A 21,496-nucleotide genomic window follows, 5' to 3' on the forward strand; every position below is an offset into this window, starting at 1 on the left:
TACAAAGGGATCTGGGGGTCCTGGTGCACGAAACTCAAAAGGTTAGTATGCAGGTGCAGCAAGTGATTAAGAAGGCCAATGGAATGTTGGCTTTCATTGCTAGGGGGATAGAATATAAAAATAGGGAGGTATTGCTTCAGTTGTACAAGGTATTGGTGAGACCGCACCTGGAATACTGCATACAGTTTTGGTGTCCATACTTAAGAAAGGACATACTTGCTCTCGAGTCAGTAGAAAGAAGGTTCACTCGGTTAATCCTGGGGATGAGGGGATGGACATATGAGGAGAGGTTGAGTAGATTGGGGCTCTACTCATTGGAGTTCAGAAGAATGAGAGGTGATTTTATTGAAACATATAAGATTGTGAAGGGGTTGGATCGGGTGGATGCGGGGAAGATGTTCCCGATGATGGGTGAAACTAGAACTAGGGGGCATAGTCTTAGAATAAGGGGCTGCTCTTTCAAAACTGAGATGAGGAGGAACTACTTCACTCAGAGGGTGGTAGGTCCATGGAATATGCTGCCCCAAAAAGCTGTAGAAGCTACATCATTACATAAATTTAAAACAGAAATAGACAGTTTCCTAGAAGTAAAGGGAATTAAGGGTTACGGGGAGCGGGCAGGAATTTGGACATGAGTCTAGGTTCGGAATGGTCATGGCCCTGTGGGTAGCGGAGCGGGCCCAGGGGCCGTGTAGCCTGATCCTGCTTTGTGCATTGAGTGCTGCTGGAGTTTTGGTAAGTGGGAGAAAAATCATTTAAGTGTATTTTGTGAATTTTAGTGTGTTAAGAAGTCAATTATTTGAAGTAAGTTTAATTTTTTAAGGGTATATTAAACTATTGGGCAGTTTAAACCAGAAGTAGAATCCGGGTATAAAAGGGGAGGGGCTAGTGCTGTGCACGGAGTGCTTTGTGCATTGAGTGCTGCTGGAGTTTTGGTAAGTGGGAGAAAAATCATTTAAGTGTATTTTGTGAATTTTAGTGTGTTAAGAAGTCAATTATTTGAAGTAAGTTTAATTTTTTAAGGGTATATTAAACTATTGGGCAGTTTTAACCAGAAGTAGAATCCGGGTATAAAAGGGGAGGGGCTAGTGCTGTGCACAGAGTGCTTTATGCATTGAGTGCTGCTGGAGTTTTGGTAAGTGGGAGAGTTCGGGCAAGCGGGAGGTGAGGGTGTGTTTTTTGCTCTGTTTTTCCCCCCACTCCCAGGCTTAGACAGCACTGCGGAGGCGGAGCAGCGCGACGAGTCAACCAAACAGGCCCTACAGACAGTATTCAAGGAGGAGGTTGGTGATCAGCTGGTTGGTTGGTTTTCTTCCTTCTCTTCTCTTTTATACCTTTAAGTTGTTAAGTCCTATTGAATAGTGATGTGATATTATCATCTATATCCGGGCAGGGTCTTCATAACTAATAATAAGAAATTTAATTAATTATATAGAATGGAGCAGGTGATGTGTTACTGTTGCGAGATGTGGGAGCCAGTGGACCCCATTGAGGCTCACGGTGATTACATCTGCGACAAGTGTTTGCTGCTAGAGGAACTCAAGTTCCATGTTATGGAGCTTGAGACCGAGCTTCAGACACTGCAACACATCAGGGAGGGGGAGAAGTTCCTGGACTCTATGTTTCAGGAGATGGTCACACCTATGAAGTTAATTACTGCAGGTGTAGTCCGTGGTCAGGGACAGGACGGTGTGACTACGAGTGAGGAAGGTACAGGGATCCAGGATGTAGTGTTGAAGGAGACGCAGCCCTTGCTCTTGTCCAGCAGGATCGAGGTTCTTACTCCCTGTGAGGGCGGGAGCGGGGACTGCAGGGAGGATGAGCAAACTGGCCACAGCACCGTGGTACAGGGGGCCATTCAAGTGGAGGGAGTAAAAAGAAATGTTGTAGTGGTAGGGGATAGTATCATTAGGGGGATAGATAGGGTTCTCTGCAGTCAAGAGCGGGAGTCCCGAAGGCTGTGTTGCCTGCCCGGTGCCAGGGTTAAGGACATCTCTTCTGGGCTGGAAAGAAACTTGGAGTGGGAGGGGGAGGATCCAGTTGTCGTGGTCCATGTTGGTACAAACAACGTAGATAGGACAAGGAAGACGGTTCTGTTAAAGGAGTATGAGCAGCTAGGGGTCAAATTAAAAAAACAGAACCTCAAGGGTAATAATCTCTGGGTTATTACCTGAGCCACGAGCGAATTTGGCTAGGATAAATAAAATTAAAGAGTTAAATGCGTGGCTCAAAGACTGGTGTGGGAGAAATGGGTTTTGCTTCTTGGGACACTGGCACCAGTACTGGGACAGGAGGGAGCTGTTCCGTTGGGACGGACTCCACTTGGCCAGTGCTGGGACTAGAGTCCTGGCGAATCATATAACTAAGGCTGTAGAGAGGGCTTTAAACTAATTAGTGGGGGGGAGGTTTCTAGAGAGCAAATAATAGAAATGACAACAGAGAAGGTCATAGACTTAGGTAGCAGTGGGGGAATTAAAAAACAGAAACGTGTCAGGAAGGGACAGAAGGTATGGAGTAAAAAGTAAAGTACTAAAAAGGGAAAAAACAGGAACTAAGTGTTACAAAACATATTTGAAAGTTCTTTATCTGAATGCACGTAGCATTCGTAACAAAATGAATGAGTTAACGGCACAAATAACGACATATGGGTATGATCTTGTGGCCATTACAGAAACATGGCTGCAGGGTGACCATGACTGGGAATTAAACATACCAGGTTATTTAACAATCAGGAAGGACAGGCAGGAAGGGAGAGGAGGTGGGGTGGCTATGTTAATAAAGGAAGGAATCACTATAATACAGAGAAATTATATTGGGTCAAAGGTTAATTGATGTACACTTTAAGATAAATGCTGATATAGCAACTCCGTCTTTTTAATTTTTGTACAACCAGCCTTTGCAAAATATTTGACATCCCTCTGTGGGATTATTGTCTACATTGTGCCTTTTTGGAATGTTTCCGACTAATGATCCTTGCCTGCAAGAGTAAATTGGTCCAAGTCTCCGCCTGACAGAAAGCAGTCGGCTGCCTTCACCCGATTGGCCATGTCCGACTTCCCAGCTGGCGTTTCATTGGCGAAGGGGAGGGCACGAGCCGCCGCGGCCTCTGGGTAAGAACTGCCACTCCTCGAGCTGCCACTGACGGTTGCATTGTCGGTAAACATCCTTTGATTGACAGCGCTGTTAGCCAATCAAAGAATTGGCTGGTCCGGCTGGCCGATAATAGGCAGCAGGTGGCCAGATTTACCCAATCAGTGCTGAGGAGAGGTGGTGCTTGATGCGGGCAGGTCGCCCTGGTGCTGTGTGGTGTAGTTGAATCGGCGAAAGGTCCGCTGCTGCAATGAGCTTGTCGTTGAGGTAGGTGCGCTGTGTTGTTGGGTGTTATTGGCACTGGAGCAGTAGATAAAGGCCCCGCTTTTTCCTTCCAGAGGGCTCTGGTTCATGGCGATCTTGAAGTGCCGGCCCCTTTAGGTGGCCTATTTCCCCAGCTTTTGCCAAATCCCGGGGCTGCGGCTTCACTGTTCGCGATGGCCTTCGGTCTGAGAGCTGGGGATGTCGGGCAATTCGGCAAACTCTGCAGCTGCCCCACGGAGCCCTGGCGGGGAGGAGACTCTCTCGGACAATAACAACAACTTGTATTCATAAAGTGCCTTTAACGTAGTAAGAGCAGGGAGTTATCCCCGGTGTCCTGGCCAGTATTTATCCCTCAATCAACATCACTAAAACGTTATCTGGTCGTTATCACAGTGCTGTTTGTGGGAGCTTGCTGTGGACGAATTGGCTGCTGTGTTTCCTACATTACAACAGTGACGACGTTTCAAAAAGTACTTAATTGGTTGTAAAGTGCCTTGAGAGGTCTGGTGGTCGTGAAAGAATGCATTTATATAGCACCTTTCTTCCAAACACACTGGTTGAATCTTAATGCCTTCAGGGCAACCAGGAATGGGCAATAATACTGTCTTCCCACTCCCATCCCAAGAATTAAAAAAAAACTCCGGCACACACTTGGCATTGGGTGGCGGTCTAATATTTAGTGTCGCATACTAAAACACAAGTACTGTATAAATAATTATGCTTGGGACACCCGTAGAAGTTTGTTGTAGTTACAGATAGGAATCGTTTCGTTGTTAACTGGACTATCCATGAAGAAAATAACTTAAAGCAAAACAGGTATATTTATTGCCACCCCCCCCCCCCCCCGCCAAAATGAAGGAACCCTTTTTTTTTCCTGCCTTTTAAAAAAAAAAAAAACACTTCATACCATTACACAACTCAAAGGGGAACAACAATAGATCAGTTTCCAAAGCTGCTGACCCTTGTTCATCCATTTCTCCCATGGCATTACTTTTCATTAACTGAATTCAAAATAGTACCAGAATACAAGTTACCTTGTCCCTCTCCACTCACACTTGGAACTACATATACTGACCTAGTGATGATTCTCTCCTGACCCTCCCAGGCAACTATGCTATTGCAGCTGGTGGTATAGGTAGTTCATCTTTAAACCTTTCATTTGTAAACCTATGTGGAATATTTTTTCTCTTTTTTAAAAAAAAACACAATTAAACTCAGCATGAACATCCACATCTTTTATCTTGATCTGCACAAAAGATCTTGAAACACGAATGGGAAAATTTTGCAAAGGATCTAGGCCATTGACTAGTAAGCTTCTGATGATGTAATATGAAAGCATGGAGCACCACACTTCATTCATTAAATTGGCTAACTAGCAGCTATGATACTAACTGCAATCATACCAAGAACCATATGATTGACCATCCTTAGTTGCCCTTCAGTAGGTGGTGGTGGGCTGCCTTCTTGAACAGCTGCCGTCCATTTGGTGAAGGTGCTCCCACAATGCTGTTTCGGTAGGGAGTTCCAGGACTTTTGACTCTGACTACGAAGGAATGGCAGTATAGGTCTAAGGCAGGATGGTGTGTGACTTGGAGGGGATGGTGTTCCTAGGCACCTTGATGTCACGGACATCCATGACTAATGTTTGAGTTAGTCTTAATTATCATTAACTGCTTAATTGAGATCCTTTGTTAAAGGTTTTGGCAGAGATATGCCTGCTGTGAAGCTGACTCCCCTTCCATAAGGGCATCCTATTGAGCTCAGTTACTAGTAATCCAGAGGCCTGGATTAATGATCCGGAGACGAGAGTTCAAATCCCACCATGGCAGCGGGAGATTTTAAATTCAGTTAATTAAATAAATCTGGAATAAAAAGCTAGTATCAGTAATGGTAACCATGAAACTATTGGATTGGCATAAAAACACATCTGGTTCACTAATGTCCTTTTTTAGGGAAGGAAATCTGCTGTCTTGTATGTGACTCCAGACCCATAGCAATGTGGTTGACTCTTAACTGCTACTCGGTTGTAACAAACCTCTACGAAAAAAACACTAACAGCACTGGGAGTACCATCACCATATAGACTGAGGTGGGTTACGACCACCTTCTTGAGGGTATTTTGGGATGGGCAATAAACGCTGGGCTTGCCAGTGACGCCCATATCCCAGGAACGAATAATTAAAAAAAAATCCGAATGGTTAGTCCATTGCTCACGGTAGAGAGTACAGCAATGTTAATATGTTTGAAAAACCTTATGGAAATCCTCCTTGGGTTTGTTGAAAAGCATTGCTCTTGTCTGCCATTGGCACTAGTACAGAAAGCACACGCACAGTCTGCCTAAACTGACTGCTGACTAGAGTACCAGTGAATAAGAACAGGAGTAGGCCATGCGGCCCCTCAAGCCTGCTCCATCATTCAATACGATCGATCATGGCTGATCTTTGCTCTCAACTCCACTTTCCTGACTGATCCCCATATATAGAAACATAGAAGATAGGAGCAGGAGTAGGCCATTTGGTCCCTTGAGCCTGCTCTGCCATTTAATGAGATCATGGCTGATCATCCAAATTCAGTACCCTGTCCCTGCTTTCTCCCCATATCCCTTGATCCCCTTAGCCTTAAGAAATATATCTAACTCCTGCTTGAATATATTTAATGAATTGGCCTCAACTGCCTTTTTGTGGTAGAGAATTCCACAGGTTCACCACTCTCTGGGTGAAGAAATTCCTCCTCATCTCTGTGTCCTAAATGGCTTACCCCTTATCCTTAGACTGTGACCCCTGGTTCTGGACTCCACCGCCATCGGGAACATCCTTCCTGCATCTAGTCTGTCTAGTCCTGTTAGAATTTTATAAGTTTCAATGAGATCCCCTCTCATTCTTCTAAACTCCAATGAATATAAGCCCAATCGACCCAATCTCTCCTCCTACGTCATTCCTGCCATCCCAGGTATCAGTCTGGTGAATCTTCACTGCACTCCCTCCATGGCAAGAACATCTTTCAGCAGATAAGGTGACCAAACTGCACACAATACTCAAGATGTGGTCTCACCAAGGCCCTGTACAACTGCAGCAAGACATCCTTGCTCCTGTACTTGAATCTTCTCGCTATGAAGGCCAACATACCATTTGCCTTCTTAACTTCCTGCTGCACCTGCATGCTTGCCTTCAGCAAATGGTGCACAAGGACACCTAAGTCTCGATGCACTTCCCCTTGTCCCAATCTATTGCCGTTCAGATAATCTGCCTTGCTGTTTTTGCCACCAAAGTGGACAACCATCCATTTATACTGCATCTGCCATGCATCTGGCCATTCACCCAACCTGTCCAAATCATACTGGAGTTTCTCTGCATCCTCCTCACAGCACACACGCCCACCCAGCTTTGTGTCGTCTGCCAACTTGCCGATATTACATCTAGTTCCCTCGTCTAGATCATTAATATATATTGTGAATAGCTGGGGTCTTAGCACCGATCCCTGCGGTACCCCACTAGTCACTGCCTGCCACTCGGAAAAAGACCCATTTATAACAACTCTTGCTTCCTGTCTGCCAACTAGTTCGCTATCCAAGTCAGTACCTTTATCCCCAATCCCATGTGCTTTAACTTTGCATGCTAATATCTCATGCGGGACCTTATGGAAAGCTTTCTGAAAGTCCAAATACACCACATCCACTGGTTCTCCCTTATCTATTCTACCAGTTACATACTCAAAAAATTCCAGTAGCTTAGTCAAGCACGATTTACCTTTTGTAAATCCATTTTGACTTTGTCCGATCCTGTCGCTGTTTCCAAGTGCTCTGCTATTACATTTTTTATAATGGACTCTAACATTTTCCCCACTACCGATGCCAGGCTTACCGGTCTATAATTCTCCATTTTCTCTCTGCCACCTTTTTTGAATAGTGGGGTTACATTAGCTACCCTCCAATCCATGGGAACTGTTCCAGAGTCTAGAATTTTGGAAGATGACCAGCAATGCATCTACTATTTCTAGGGGCCACTTCCTTAAGTACCCTAGGATGTAGATTATCAGGCTCTGGGGATTTATCGGCCTTCAATCCTGTCAATTTCCCTACAAATACTGATTTCATTCAATTCCTCCCTCATTAGACCCTATGTTCCCTGACATCTCTGGGAGGTTATTTGTGTCCTCCTTTGTGAAGACAGAACCAAAGTATGAATTTAATTGGTCTGCCATTTCTTTGTTCCCCATTATAAATTCCCCTGATTCTGACTGCAAGGGACCTACGCTTGACTTCACCACCAATCTTTTTCTCTTCACATATCCCTTGCTTCCCCTAGAGTCCAAACAGCTATCTCTCAGCCTTGAATGTGTGCAATGATTCTGCATTCACAGCCCTTTGGGGTAGAGAATTCCAAAGATTCACAACCCTCTGAGTGAAGAAATTCTTCCTCATCTCAGTCTTAAATGGCTGATCCCTTATCCTGAGACTATGCTCCCCTAGTTCTAGACTCTCCAGCCAGGGGAAACAACACTTCTGCATCTACCCTGTCAATCTGCCTAAGAATCTTGTATGTTTTAATGAGATCACCTCTCATTCTTCTAAACTCAAGTGTATAGGCTCAATCTCTCCTTGTAGGACAACGCTCTCATCCCAGGGATCAATCTAGTGAACTTTTGTTGCACTGCCTCTAAGGCAAGTATATCCTTTCTCAAATTAGGAGACCAAAACTGCACAGTACTTCAGGTGAGGTCTCGCCAAAGCCCTGTACAATTGTAGCAAGAATTCCTTACTCTTTTTTTGCTCAGAGCCTTGAGACTGAAATTGGTGTACTCTTTTTTGAATTGGAAGTAGTATAATAATTTTGTTAAATTAAAGCCGTCAGTGTAGATTTTGCACTTTGTGGACCTTATGAATATAATACAATGTTGCAGTTTACAATTACTGCACCATAACAGCAAATTGTAGTACAGGTATTTGGTTAATTTTTTGCATATCTTTGTCATAACTATAGACTGCCCTGGGGTTGTTCCTAGTATTGTGAAATTCTGCACTAGAAATAATGAGGTAACAGTAGCAGCTGGGTTTAAATAATATGGTAGCGCAAGTAGCAAGACTGTGATTTTTAATGAAGGTCTCAATGTCCATAAACCATAAGCTGTGGCCCTATGTTTTATGATGTAATCTGAGGCACTTTATTAAATTGTTGTCTTTTTACTTGCTTACAATCATACATTATTCTAAATATTGTGTGCTCTTAATTCCAATCCATTGTTGAACCTCCTGAGCTCCTCTGGAAATTTTAGCTGGATAGGACCATAGGAAAGCTTTTCAGATTTGCTGATTTTTTTTTTTTTTAAAGCTACATGAAAATATATTGGTTTAATTCTCTTTGCAGTTGCTGACATGCTGTATATTTCCAGCATTTTCTGTTTTTACTTTTAGACTTCCAGCATTTAGTTATAAAATGTATTTGTACTGGCTTAACTCTCTTAGTAAATGGATTTTAAATCTTTAAGGGAAATTATGGTTGATCACTAATTCCTTCACTTGGATTTATTGTATGGGCATTCTACATAAATCCTACCAAGCATCAATTTTAAAACCTTTCGTCTAATGAATGATCTGAAATTTCTGCTCAAGTACAAGGTCGATGTGTATTCTGGCCTCTCGCACATCCCCAATTTTAATTGCTCCAACATTGGTGGCTGTGCCTTCAGCTGCCTAGGCCCGAAGCTCTGGAATTCCCTCCTAAAACACCTCTGCCTCTACCTCGCTTTCCTCCTTTTAAGACGCTCCTTAAAACCTACCTATTTGACCAAGCTTTTGGTCATCTACCCTAATTTCTTATGTGGCTCAGTCAATCTTTTGTCTTATTACACTCCTGTGAAGCGCCTTGGGACGTGGTGCTATATAAATACTTGTTGTCAACAGCTGCACGCACTGGCGTGCTTTGGAGAGGGCAATAAGAAGCGGCGTCGTCCAAAATCACTGAGTGTGCGTCAACTAGGTGTGGCACATCGATTGACGTCACACTCTCCTGGTAATTAAAATACTTGTGGCGAGCGCAGGCAATGGCGGCCGCCGCATTCCGCACTGGAAGTGGGCAGAAGCAATGCGGCCGCCATTTTTTTCTTCAAAACTGGCCTTAACGGTCGTGCTAAAGTTCGAATTTCTAGGCCATAGAATCTTAATAAATAAAATGTCCCAATTTCTGGCTTTCTCCATAGTATTACACTTTTTTATTTTGGGCCAACGTCCATGATGCAAGTTTATATGCAAAATTGAATATTCAGAGTGTTCTACTAGTCCTAGTTCATTAGCTGCCTGACAAAGCAGAAATTCAGACAGAACCCTCTGCTTTCAAGTCTAAACCTGGAATAGAGAGCAATAATGCAAAAATAACCTTAAAGACAGAAAATGCTGGAAATACACAGCAGGTCAGTCAATATGTGCAAGCATGCCCAAGGTAGCTAAATGCAGAGTAATGGTCTCTCTCTACTCTGCCACAGAAACATGCCCTTTTTGATGTTTTTTTTCCACACCAGCTATCATGTGGCTATTCTGAGTGAAATTGCCAATTAATGTCAAATGGGACAGTTTTGTAGTATAAGCCTATGCCTACCAGGAACAGGACTGAGACTGCCCAAACTTGTATATCCTAATAAAGCCCTGGCAGCTACCAAGCAGAGCTGACTAATCCTATCAGGTTGACCACCTCTCCAATCTTCTTCAGCCCCCCCCCCCCCCCCCCCCCCCCCCCAGATCTCTCTGCTCCTCAAATTCTGCCCTCTTGAGCATCCCTGATTATATATCCACTCACCCGTCGGTGGCTGTGCCTTCAGCTGCCTAGGTCCTAAGCTCTGAAACTCCCTCCCTAAACCCCCTCCTCCTCTCTACCTCGCTTTCCTCCTTTTTCAGACACTCCTTAAAACCTACCGCTTTGACCAAGCTTTTGGCCATCTGCCTTAATCTTATGTGGCTCGTGTCAAATTTATTTGATGATACTCCTGTGAAGTGCTTTTGAGATGTTTTACTACGTTAAAGGCACTATATCATTGCTAGTTGTAGTGATTCTATGTATGCCAAAAAATCAACTGTCATGACTAGGGTTGACTCATTGCTAATTTGTGCAAATGAGAATTTGGTTAAATATTGTGCGATGGGTGGGGGAGGTGAAGGGAGGGAGGGCACTATGATTATTTCTTTAGAAATCAAATGATGTGTAATAGTTACTAAATTTCAAAAAGTAATTTAGTATAAGTGCTTGTGAAGGGCACTATTATTGCTGTTGATGTGGCTCAAATTTTGGTTTTGAGCAGCCATTTTTTGAAAGTTTAATTTTTGTTACCCTGTCTTTCAGAACAGAGCTTGCCATAGACAAGTCAAAAAGAAAAAAGCGACGAGAATTGACGGAAGAGCAGAAACGGGAGATTAAGGAAGCATTTGACTTATTTGATACAGATAAAGATAAAGCAATAGATTATCATGAACTGAAGGTGCATTTTGGTTTGAATCCATACTTGAAAGCTGAGTACTGTACATTTAAGTACTGTAACTGTTTATTACCTTCCTGTTTGACTAGTTGTATCTACAGTAATCAGCTGCTGCTTCAGACAATTTGTAATAATATTCTGCTGTGTGGAGTACATGTTGTAAAGTTGAGCTCACTGATAATTTTATAGCAGCCCAGGAGGAAGAATTTCTTGCTACTCATTCTTGCAATAATACTAGCAAAGTAAATGCTCGAGTATTATCTAAGTGTCATACTGATTCATTTGCCAATAACCAGCTGCCTGCATTTTCAGCATAAGCAAATGTATGTGGTGAAATAAATACATATTTTTCTTTGTGACTGGTAGTTCAGATGCAAAACTTTTGGCATGGGTTTTGAACTACAAAGAAAATGAGTTAGTTATGTAGACAAGAGCAAGCTTTGCAGTCACTGTCCCAGGTTGCGCGGGATCACACTTGTGGACTGAATGGAGGTGTTCCGCAAAGCTGGCACCCAATCTGCGTTTGGTCTCCCCAATGTAGAGGAGACTGCATTGTGAGCAGCGAATACAGTATACTAGATTGCAAGAAGTACAAGTAAATCGCTGTTTCACCTGGAAGGATTGTTTGGGCCCTGGACAATGGGAAGGGAGGAGGTAAAAAGAGCAAGTGTTGTATCTCCATGCATCATCCATATTATCTCAATTTTTTTTCAGTTCTGACAAAAGGTCAACCTGAAATGTTAACTCGGTTTCTCTCTCCACAGATGCCTGACCTGCTGAGTATTTCCAGTGTTTTGTTATTTCAAATTTCCAACATCTGCAGTATTTTGCTTTTCTATGGCCAGTGCAATGGTGGTTAATTAGTCAGGTTGTGTACTCTTTCATTAAGCTTTTCTTCTGAAGCTTAACTTTTTTTAGTAGTGTGCAAAGTAATCGAGTGTTAAATCCATCAATTTGAGTATTCATTCCTTTGGTGTGTACCTATGTTTCTGAGCCATATTTACTGAATGTTACCAATAGGTTATAGAGCCGTACATTGCTATTGCGACTTGTGTTCGATTTCCATATGTGGGAGCTTGCAAGTGCAATTCGCCTACGGCAGTCAGGAAAACACTCCCCAATGGAGGAAATCATGCTACCTAAGTGAGAGAATTATTACTGATTATCATCTCTCTTGGATGAATCATCATCTATTATGAAGATAGCTGGAATGATCGTGTCCGAGTGTTTGCACATTCATCTTGTTCCAGCTGATCTGCAGAACAAGTCTAGATGCCTCTTGATCAGCAATGTGTAGGGCTTTGGAGAGGGTGTACCCCATTTCAGCCAAGGCTGCTATATCCTCAGAAGTCCAGATCTGTATACAGTGCATATAATCATTGCTTAGGCTGGTCCCACATCCACTTTTTTCTGTTGTTGACTTCATGATATCGTTAACACCTCGCAAGAATAAGGTTTGGGTGAGAACACAGCCCTGACTTACTCCAGTATTCAGGGTGTGATTTAACACTTTGTGAGTCGAGCTTTTTTCAAATCTATTTATGGAACATATGATAACTCATTGTATTTGCATTGTTTGCTTCCTGCTGTAGTGTAATATCTGTTCAATGGTGGACCTATTCTGTGAAACCAGCCTGTTTGCTGCATTTGTCTGGGGGTTCTTTGTGTGCAAGTGTTACCCAAGTGAATACTTTAGCCACTCAGCAGTGGCTAATATTCCTGTTGTTGCTGCACTCTGCTTTGGATACCTTGCTTTGGCAGCACAAGTGAGGAACAATTTCATCAGTCCATACTTGTGTAAGCAGCAGGTGCAGGTGATTTTATTGTGTTCATCTTTGTGTTCTGGAATGATGCCACATATTGGTGGCGTGGTGCTTTTCCATTCTTCAACTTGGCTAAGGCTTTGTTAATTTCAAGGGTGAAGGGCATTTCTGGCTCTATTGATCAACTCCTGAGGTGGGACTCTGGGTGTGGATGTGAGCAGCTCTTGGCTGTACTCCCTTCATCATTACAATCTGTCAACAGGTCTCCATAGGCAGTTGCTATTTTTCTGCAGTCTTGCATAATCTTCACCATGTTTTTGGATATCATTTGTGTTGCTGTTTCTGCCTCTTAATAGTTGTCAGGTAGGCCTCCTAGTCTTTTTTTTTTTAATGGTTGTCTTGTTCTGTCTTAACTCCTGAGCTGTGGTTGCTAATGGACCAGTGCTTTGGATCTTTGGTAATCTATAGCAAGAGCTACACTTTGGAGATGTTATCCATCATGTCTGCTTCAGTGAGCTCTGCCCAGAGCACCTAGGGCTTGCTATACTGACTGAGACTTATTAGTGTTCACGACAGAAGGTTCACTCAACCCGTACGGCAGAGCATCTGAGTATTCCATGTGCCTATCTGTATCTGACTCTTGCATCATAGTCATAGTTCATGCATCCATAGTATTCCATCTGGATTAATTTCTACTAGTAGACTCTGCAACCATTTATACCAGCTGATTTTTGAGTGGTTGGCCGTATGCAACAGTCCCAATAATCTGTTGTACTGATGAGGACACTTGCAGAATTGGCCATTTGAGCCTTCATATACTCTCTAACGAGCATGTGCAAGTCACATCGTCCATCATCGGCTCCAAACATGACCTTTCTACCTATGTAGCATAGCTCTGCTTCTTCATTGGCTATTTCCTGTTCTGCCCTGCTAGGAGGTGTGACGAGTTATCCTACCAGAAAACTCCAGGTATTTCTATTAAATGTTTAACAGCGAAGACTTTTTTTATACTTAAGAAATTGAAGCTTTGAAACCAGTCACCGTAGTATTTGAATACAGAAATTGTGCTAGCTATTCAGTTGCGACATTTATAGGAGCATGATCACTCTGCCTTCTCCAATATATGGTATGGAATTGTGGACTATAACTGCCATCTGGAATGTTGATAGATTGTAGGTTGAGCAAAGGTCATTGATGAGACACTAAGTTAAATGGATATTAATTAAGGTACTTGTGTGTGTTAATTGCATTTGTTTTACCATTTTATGTTGTACAAAAGGTCTCCAATCTTTGGGGCATGGTACAATGCAGAGTATGTGCCACATTACAAATTACATTACTTTCAGATATAGTTGAAGGTTATATGTGTTGTATCCGTGTGTTAATGAAGACATGGAATGCAGGAGTTGGTTTACAGGTGTTTACTGAACAAAGTCTGGAGGTGAACTAACAGATACAAGACACTATACAGGCTTATATAGCCCGAGTGGCCATTACCGGCATTACAGTACACAGGGGCTCTTAAAGGCACATACACCACAATTCCTCCCCTTTTTAGACAACCAATACATAACATTTTATTAAGTAATCATTAATTAACATGTTACAAGAATCTACACATTTGCGGCAGTTAATCACGTATAAGTCAGTCTCTCTGGAGGCTTCCTGACTCGGTCTGGATAACGCCTCAGTGGTGTAGTAGTTTTTGGTGGTGTAGTAGGTTCTTTTGGCAAGGTCGATTCGGCTTGAATGCCAGTGTCGGGTTCATCTGGTTCCAGTATCACTGGATCGGAGGTAGATACTATGGGTATCTCTGCTTCATCATTAGGTGTATAGAGTTGTGGTGTAGGGTGTCCCTTTTCGGATGACTCCTATGATCTGGTCAGCATGGCGCCTTATTATGCTTTCTCCAATGTCCACGGTATACATCAGCGGTCCTAGTCGTGTGCAAATAGTTCCAGGCTGCCATTTCTCGGTACGGTAGTCCCGGGCCAAAACTTGTTGACCTATCTGGAAGGTTCTAGTTGGCCTTTCATTCATGCCTTGAAATTGCCGGTTCTCCACGTCCCTTCTGATGTTTGGCTTGATCAAATCCAGCCGACATCTTAGGCTTCTATTGAAGAACATCATGGCAGGAGTTTGGTTTGTAACCACATGTTTGCATACAGGAATGCAACACAAGAAGTTATCTACCTTATGCTGTAGATTTATGTCTTCATTACCCATGGCCTTTATGGCCGCCTTGAAGGCCTGGACAAAGCTTTCAGCCAATCCATTGGTGGCGGGATGGTATGGGGCGGACGTGTAGTGCTTAACCCCATTGTTTTTTAAGAACTTCCTGAATTCTTCGGACACAAATTGCGGTCCATTATCAGAACAGATCTGTTCAGGCAGCCCATTCCTGGCAAATATGGTCCTTAATACTGTGGTGGTTTTTTCCGTGGTGGTGGAGGACATCTTTGTTACCTCCGGCCACTTGGAGTGTGCATCAACCACGATTAAGAACATTGAGTCCATAAATGGACCAGCAAAGTCGATGTGTACCCTTTGCCAGGGAGGTGAGGGCCACTCCCATGGATGTAGAGGGGCTTGTGGTGGGGCATTTTGGACCTTCTGGCATCCTAGGCAGCTCTTGGTCATTTCTTCGATGTCTCCATCGATACCTGGCCACCACACAAACGCTCTGGCTAGGTTCTTCATTTTCACTCCACCCAGATGCCCCTCGTGAAGCTCCTTTTAGCACTTTATCCTGGAGTTTGGGTGGAATCACCACTGGATCCACACATCAAGGTTCCTCGGCACACTGACAGCTGTTCTCTTTGCGAGAATGCTGGCAACAATGGTTCGCCATGTGCTGGCCATCCCTTCACCGTTAAATCGTAGACTCGTGAGAGAGTCGGGTCATTTCTCGTTTCCTTTTCAATGGCAGAATTTGTTACTGGTAGACATTCCACTATGGTTGAGTGGAACATCTCCACTGGGTCCACTGTAGGTGCCTCTTCTACCGTTGGCAACGATAGACGCGATAACCCATCAGCATTCCCATGCTGTTTTGATCCTTTGCATTCTATGTCATATTGGTGTGCCCCTAGGAAAAGGGACCACCTCTAGCCTTTGTGCTGTCATAATGGGAACACCCTTTTTAGGGTTGAATATGGAGACGAGGGGTTGATGGTCAGTCAACAAGGTAAATTTTTGTCCGTGTAGGTAATGGTTGAATTTCTTCACTCCCCATACCAGGCTGAGTGCTTCCCTGTCGATCTGGGCATAGTTACGCTCCGCTGAGTTCAATGAGCGTGACGCAAAAGCTATCGGCCGTTCCGAGCCATCAGGGAATCTATGCGATAATACCGCTTCTACGCCGTAAGGGGATGCATCGCACGCCAGTCTGATTGGCAGTGATGGGTTGTAATGAGCCAAAACTTCCTTGGACGTGATCAAGCCTTTGCGTTTATGGAAGGCACGTTTACAGTGTTCGCTCCACTTCCAATTTACTCCCGTTTGTAGCAGTTTGTTAAGAGGGTGCAGAAGAGTTGACAAGTTCGGTAAAAATTTATGATAGTAATTTATCAATCCCAGGAACGACCTTAATTGTGAGACACTTTCAGGTGCTGGGGCTTTTATGACCGCTTCAATTTTTTCAGGTGACTTATGCAACCCTTCCTCGTTAATTATGTGGCCGCAATGATATTTTTCTGGAAAAATTCACACTTGGGGCGATTTGCTCGTAGGCCCCATTCTCTCAGCCTAGTGAGCACCTGCTCCAAATTGGCAAGGTGCTCATTGTCGTTTTCTCCTGTTACAAGGATGTCGTCTAGGTAGCATTGAGTCCCCGGAATCCCTTGGAGGACTTGCTCCATAGCTCTTTGCCAGATAGCTGGAGCTGATGCTACTCCAAAAACCAGTCGATTGTACTGGTACAGGCCTTTGTGTATTTATCGTGAGATACTTTTTAGAGGCCTCTTCAACTTCCATCTGTAGATATGCCTGTGCCAAATCAATTTTGGTGACACGTTTCCCTCCGGATAGTGAGGCGAAAATATCTTCTATCCTCGGAAGAGGATACTGTACCGTGTGAAGGACCGGGTTTACAGTCACCTTGAAGTCCCCACAGATGCGAATTTTTCTCTGTTCTTCAGATTTATCATTATTCAATGTTTTCTTCATGACCGGGACGATGGGTGTTGCCCACTCGCTCCAATCTATCTTGGATAATACGCCTGCCTTTTCCAAATTCTCCAGCTCTGCCTCGACTGCTGGACGAATTGCGTATGGCACCGGCCTTGCCTTAAAAAAACTTGGGAATTGCTGCATCTTCCACTTTTATTGAGGCGGTGATGCCTTTCAAGGTTCTTAGTTCTTGTTGAAACACTTCTTTGACGATTGCCAAGATGTCTTTTAATCGTTCAGGTATGACGTCGTCGTCATTTTTTTTTCTTACTGGTCACTGTCAGTGCCTGAATGGAGTGCCAGTCTAAACGTATCTTCCTGATCCATTCACGTCCCAACAGCGGTGGACCACCATCTTGCAGAACGTATAAATACAACTTTTGTATTTCCTTGCCGTTGTATACAACAGGCACCTTTATTTTCCCTTTTGGGTATACTTTCTGCCCTGTATATGTTTTCAAGATAATGGACGTGTCTTTCAAAGGTATATGCGGAAATAGCCGCTCGTAATCCCGTCGACTTATGACGGTTAGGGCTGATCCTGTATCTAGCTCCACTTTAACTGGGGACCCTGCTATTGTGAGGGTAACCCAAATGGTCTGGTAATCTTCTTTGGCAATTACATTATGTAATTTGAGAGAGCTTAGTCTCTTGTTTCCGGAGTCGCTATTGCTCTTCTGGTCTTTGGAGCTACTGTCCGTCATCATTTGTACCTTTCTGTACTTTTCCTTATTGATTTTTTTTCTGTCAGTGGATTTTTTGTTTCCAGATCGGCATACACGTGTAATGTGTCCCATCTTTCCGCATTGCCTACATGCTTTGTCCTTGAACCAGCAGTCCCTCTGGTCATGGGTGGATCTGCCGCAGCAATAACATCTCTCGAAACCCCGTGTCATTTCATGGGTGCCGAAGTCCTGTGGCTTTTGCTGTATCTCTGCAGCTCCTCTTGCTGCTGCTTCGTATGATAGTCACACTGAAAGCCTTGTCCAGTGTCAAATCTTTCTCAAAGTAGCTTTTTTTGTGTTTCTTCACTTAGGAGACCGCAGACGAAATTGTCTGGTAGAGAATCTGCCAGTCCTGTCCCGAATTGGCAGTGTAGGGTATCAACAATCTCCTTAAAATTCTTGTCCATTGGTTTGGCTGGAGTGATTAAGTTTCGTAACCGCCCGTATGTCCTTGCGCCCATTAGATTTAGAAGTACCGATGCCTTTTTATCTTTTATTTCATTCGCTGTGCAATATTTCTCCACTCTTTCCACATATGTGGTCCAATTCTCTACATTACTATTGAAAGCAGTAATATTGCCAGTCTTAGGCATCCTGAAAAAAAAATGGCGCCTCCCGTGCTTTCCTGCCGCTGCTGACAACGCTGTTATAGAGTCATAGAGTAATACAGCACGGATAGAGGCCCTTCGGCCCATCGTGTCCACGCCGGCCATCAAGCTCTGTCTAATCTAATCCCATATTCCAGCATTTGGCCCGTAGCCTTGTATGCTATGGCATTTCAAGTGCACATCCAAATGCTTCTTAAATGTTGAGGGTTTCTGCCTCCACAACCCTTTCAGGCAGTGAGTTCCAGACTCCAACCACCCTCTGGGTGAAAAAGTTCTTTCTCAAATCCCCTCTAAACCTCCCGCCCTTTACCTTGAATCTATGCCCCCTAGTTATTGACCCCTCTACTAAGGGGAAAAAGCTCCTCGGCATCCATCCTATCTATGCCCCTCATAATTTTGTACACCTCAATCATGTCCCCCCTCAGCCTCCTCAGCTCCAAGGAAAACAAACCCAACCTGCCCAGTCTCTCTTCATAGCTGAAGCGCTCCAGCCCTGGTAACATCCTGGTGAACCTCCTCTGCACCCTCTCTAACGCGATCACATCCTTCCTGTAGTGTGGCGACCAGAACTGCACACAATATTCCAGCTGTGGCCTAACCAGTGTTTTATACAGCTCCATCATAACCTCCTTGCTCTTATATTCAATGCCTCGGCTAATGAAGGCAAGTATCCCATATGCCTTTTTTACCACCTTATCCACCTGTTCCGCCGCCTTCAGGGATCTGTGTACTTGCACACCCAGATCCCTCTGACCCTCCGTCTTGCCTAGGGTCTTTCCATTCATTGTGTATTCCTTTGCCTTGTTAGTCCCCCCAAAGTGCATCACCTCGCACTTTTCCGGGTTAAATTCCATTTGCCACTGTTCCGCCCATCTGACCAACCCATCTATATCGTCCTGCAGACTGAGGCTACCCTCCTCGCTATTTACCACCCTACCAATTTTTGTATCATCCGCGAACTTACTGATCATACCCTTTACATTCATATCCAAGTCATTAATGTAGACCACAAACAGCAAGGGACCCAGCACCGATCCCTGTGGTACCCCACTGGCCACAGGCTTCCAGTCACAAAAACAACCTTCGACCATCACCCTCTGCCTTCTGCCACTAAGCCAGTTTTGTATCCAATGTGCCAAGGCACCCTGGATTCCATGGGCTCTTACCTTCTTGACCAGTCTCCTGTGCGGGACTTTATCGAAGGCCTTACTGAAATCCATGTATACCACATCCACTGCGTTACCCTCATCCACACACCTAGTCACCCCCTCAAAAAATTCAATCAAATTAGTCAGACATGATCTTCCCTTGACAAAGCCATGTTGACTATCCCTGATTAATCCTTGCCTCTCCAAGTGGAGACAAATTTTGTCCCTCAGGATTTTTTCCAATAATTTTCCTACCACTGATGTTAGGCTCACTGGCCTGTAGTTCCCCGGTTTTTCCCTACTACCCTTCTTGAATAATGGTACTACATTAGCGGTTCTCCAGTCCTCTGGCACATCCCCTGTGGCCAGAGAGGTCCTGAATATATGTGTTAGAGCCCCCGCAATCTCCTCCTTTGCCTCACACAGCAGCCTGGGATACATTTCATCCGGGCCTGGGGATTTATCCATTTTTAGGCCAGCTAAAACCGCCAATACCTCCTCCCTCTCGATGTTAATATGTTCGAGCATATCACAGTCCTCCCGCCCTATTTCTATGTCTACATCGTCCTCCTCCATAGTGAAAACAGATGCAAAAAATTCATTTAGAACCCCTCCTACATCTTCCGGCTCCACACACAGATTGCCACTTTTTTCCCTAGTTATCCTCTTACCCTTAATATACTTATAAAACATCTTCGGATTTTCCTTTATTTTGCTTGCCAGTGTTATTTCATGGCCCCTCCTTGATCTCCTAATTTCTTTTTTAAGTATCCCCCTGCACTTTTTGTACTCCTCTAGGGCTTCCTCCGTCTTTAGCCTTTTGTATCTACCAAAAGCCCTCCTTTTTTTCCTAATCCATTCTCGTATATCCCCTGACATCCAAGGTTCCCTGTGGTTTTTGGAACCACCCTTGACCTTTACGGGAACATGTTGCCATTGTATGATCTCAATCTCCCTTCTGAAAGCCTCCCATTGCTCCGATGCGGATTTTCCTACAAGTAGCTGATCCCAGTCCATTTTGGCCAGATCCTGCCTTATCCTATTAAAATCGGCCTTCCCCCAATTTAGAACCTTTATTTCCGGCCCATCCCTGTCCTTTTCCATGGCCACCTTAAATCTTACCATATTATGGTCACTATCACCAAAGTGCTCACCTACTAGCACTTCTTCCACTTGGCCGGCCACATTCCCTAGAATTAGGTCCAGTACCGCCCCTTCTCTTGTAGGACTTTCTACATGCTGGCTCAAAAAGCTCTCCTGGATGCACTTTAAGAATTCTACACCCTCTGAGCCTTTCACACTCTGACTATCCCAGTTAATATTGGGGAAGTTGAAATCCCCCATTATTATTACCCTATTATTTGCACATTTCTCTGAGATTTGCCTACATATCTGTTCCTCTATCTTCCCCTGACTGTTTGGAGGCCTATAGTACACTCCCAGCAAAGTGCTTGCCCCCTTTTTTTGTTTTTAAGCTCCACCCATATGGCCTCATTAGAGGAACCTGCTAATATATCATCCCTCCTTACTGCAGTAATTGACTCCTTAATTAATATTGCGACACCCCCTCCTCTTATACCTCCCCCTCTGTCTCGCCTGAAGATTCTGTACCCCGGAATATTGAGCTGCCAGTCTTGCCCTTCCCTCAACCATGTCTCCGTGATAGCAACAATATCATACTCCCATGTGTTTATCAACACCTTCAGTTCATCCACCTTATTTGCAAGACTCCTTGCATTAAAATAGATGCCATCCAGCCTTGCCCTTATATATTTGCCCTGTCTACCAAGCTGACTTGTTTTTTTCTCTATAATTGGCAGCACATCCCCCCCCTATTTCAGCTCCCCTCTGTATCCCATCCCCCTGCCAAGTTAGTTTTCGGCTTTTTTTGTTAACACGTATTTTTAATAGGTGGAGACTCGTTCCCGCCAGACTCTCTGGGACTTTTCCCTCCCTCTGCTTGGTCCGAATGCTGACCTGCTTTGCAGCGCCGACCGTCTCCCGAGTGCTCCACCCTCCGTCTCTGTTTGTTTGCCTCCGCCTTCGCTGCTCGGCCCCGCTGCAGAGCCAGCCGATCGAGCCCCAGCCCGCCGCCCAGGAAGGATTATTGCAGTACCTGCTACCAGTTTGGCTAGCTGGTGAAACCACAGCTTTTCCCTTTCTTGTTTTTCTTCGACTTTTGTCTGGGGAATTGATCTCCTTGAGGTGCTGCCGAATTGCAGGTAAGTCTGTTTCCAATTCGTCGCCACTGTTGTATTCGTGTGTTA

General features: G+C 44.2%; 1 protein-coding gene across 1 annotated transcript in view; it reads left to right on the forward strand.

The window, feature by feature from the left end:
- Positions 1 to 3,240: 3,240 nt before the first annotated feature.
- Positions 3,241 to 21,496, forward strand: part of cetn3 (centrin 3) — a 29,107-nt gene continuing 10,851 nt past the window's right edge. The window contains exons 1-2 of the mRNA XM_085989166.1: positions 3,241 to 3,357; positions 10,683 to 10,818. Coding sequence (XP_085845292.1) covers positions 3,341 to 3,357; positions 10,683 to 10,818 — 153 coding nt within the window. The 5' untranslated portion in view covers positions 3,241 to 3,340. The remainder of the gene's footprint in view (positions 3,358 to 10,682; positions 10,819 to 21,496) is intronic.

Source organism: Somniosus microcephalus, chromosome 1 (assembly GCF_052327205.1).
Source record: "Somniosus microcephalus isolate GS21.2 chromosome 1, FLI_Smic_1.0, whole genome shotgun sequence".
Classification (NCBI taxonomy): Eukaryota; Metazoa; Chordata; class Chondrichthyes; order Squaliformes; family Somniosidae; genus Somniosus; species Somniosus microcephalus.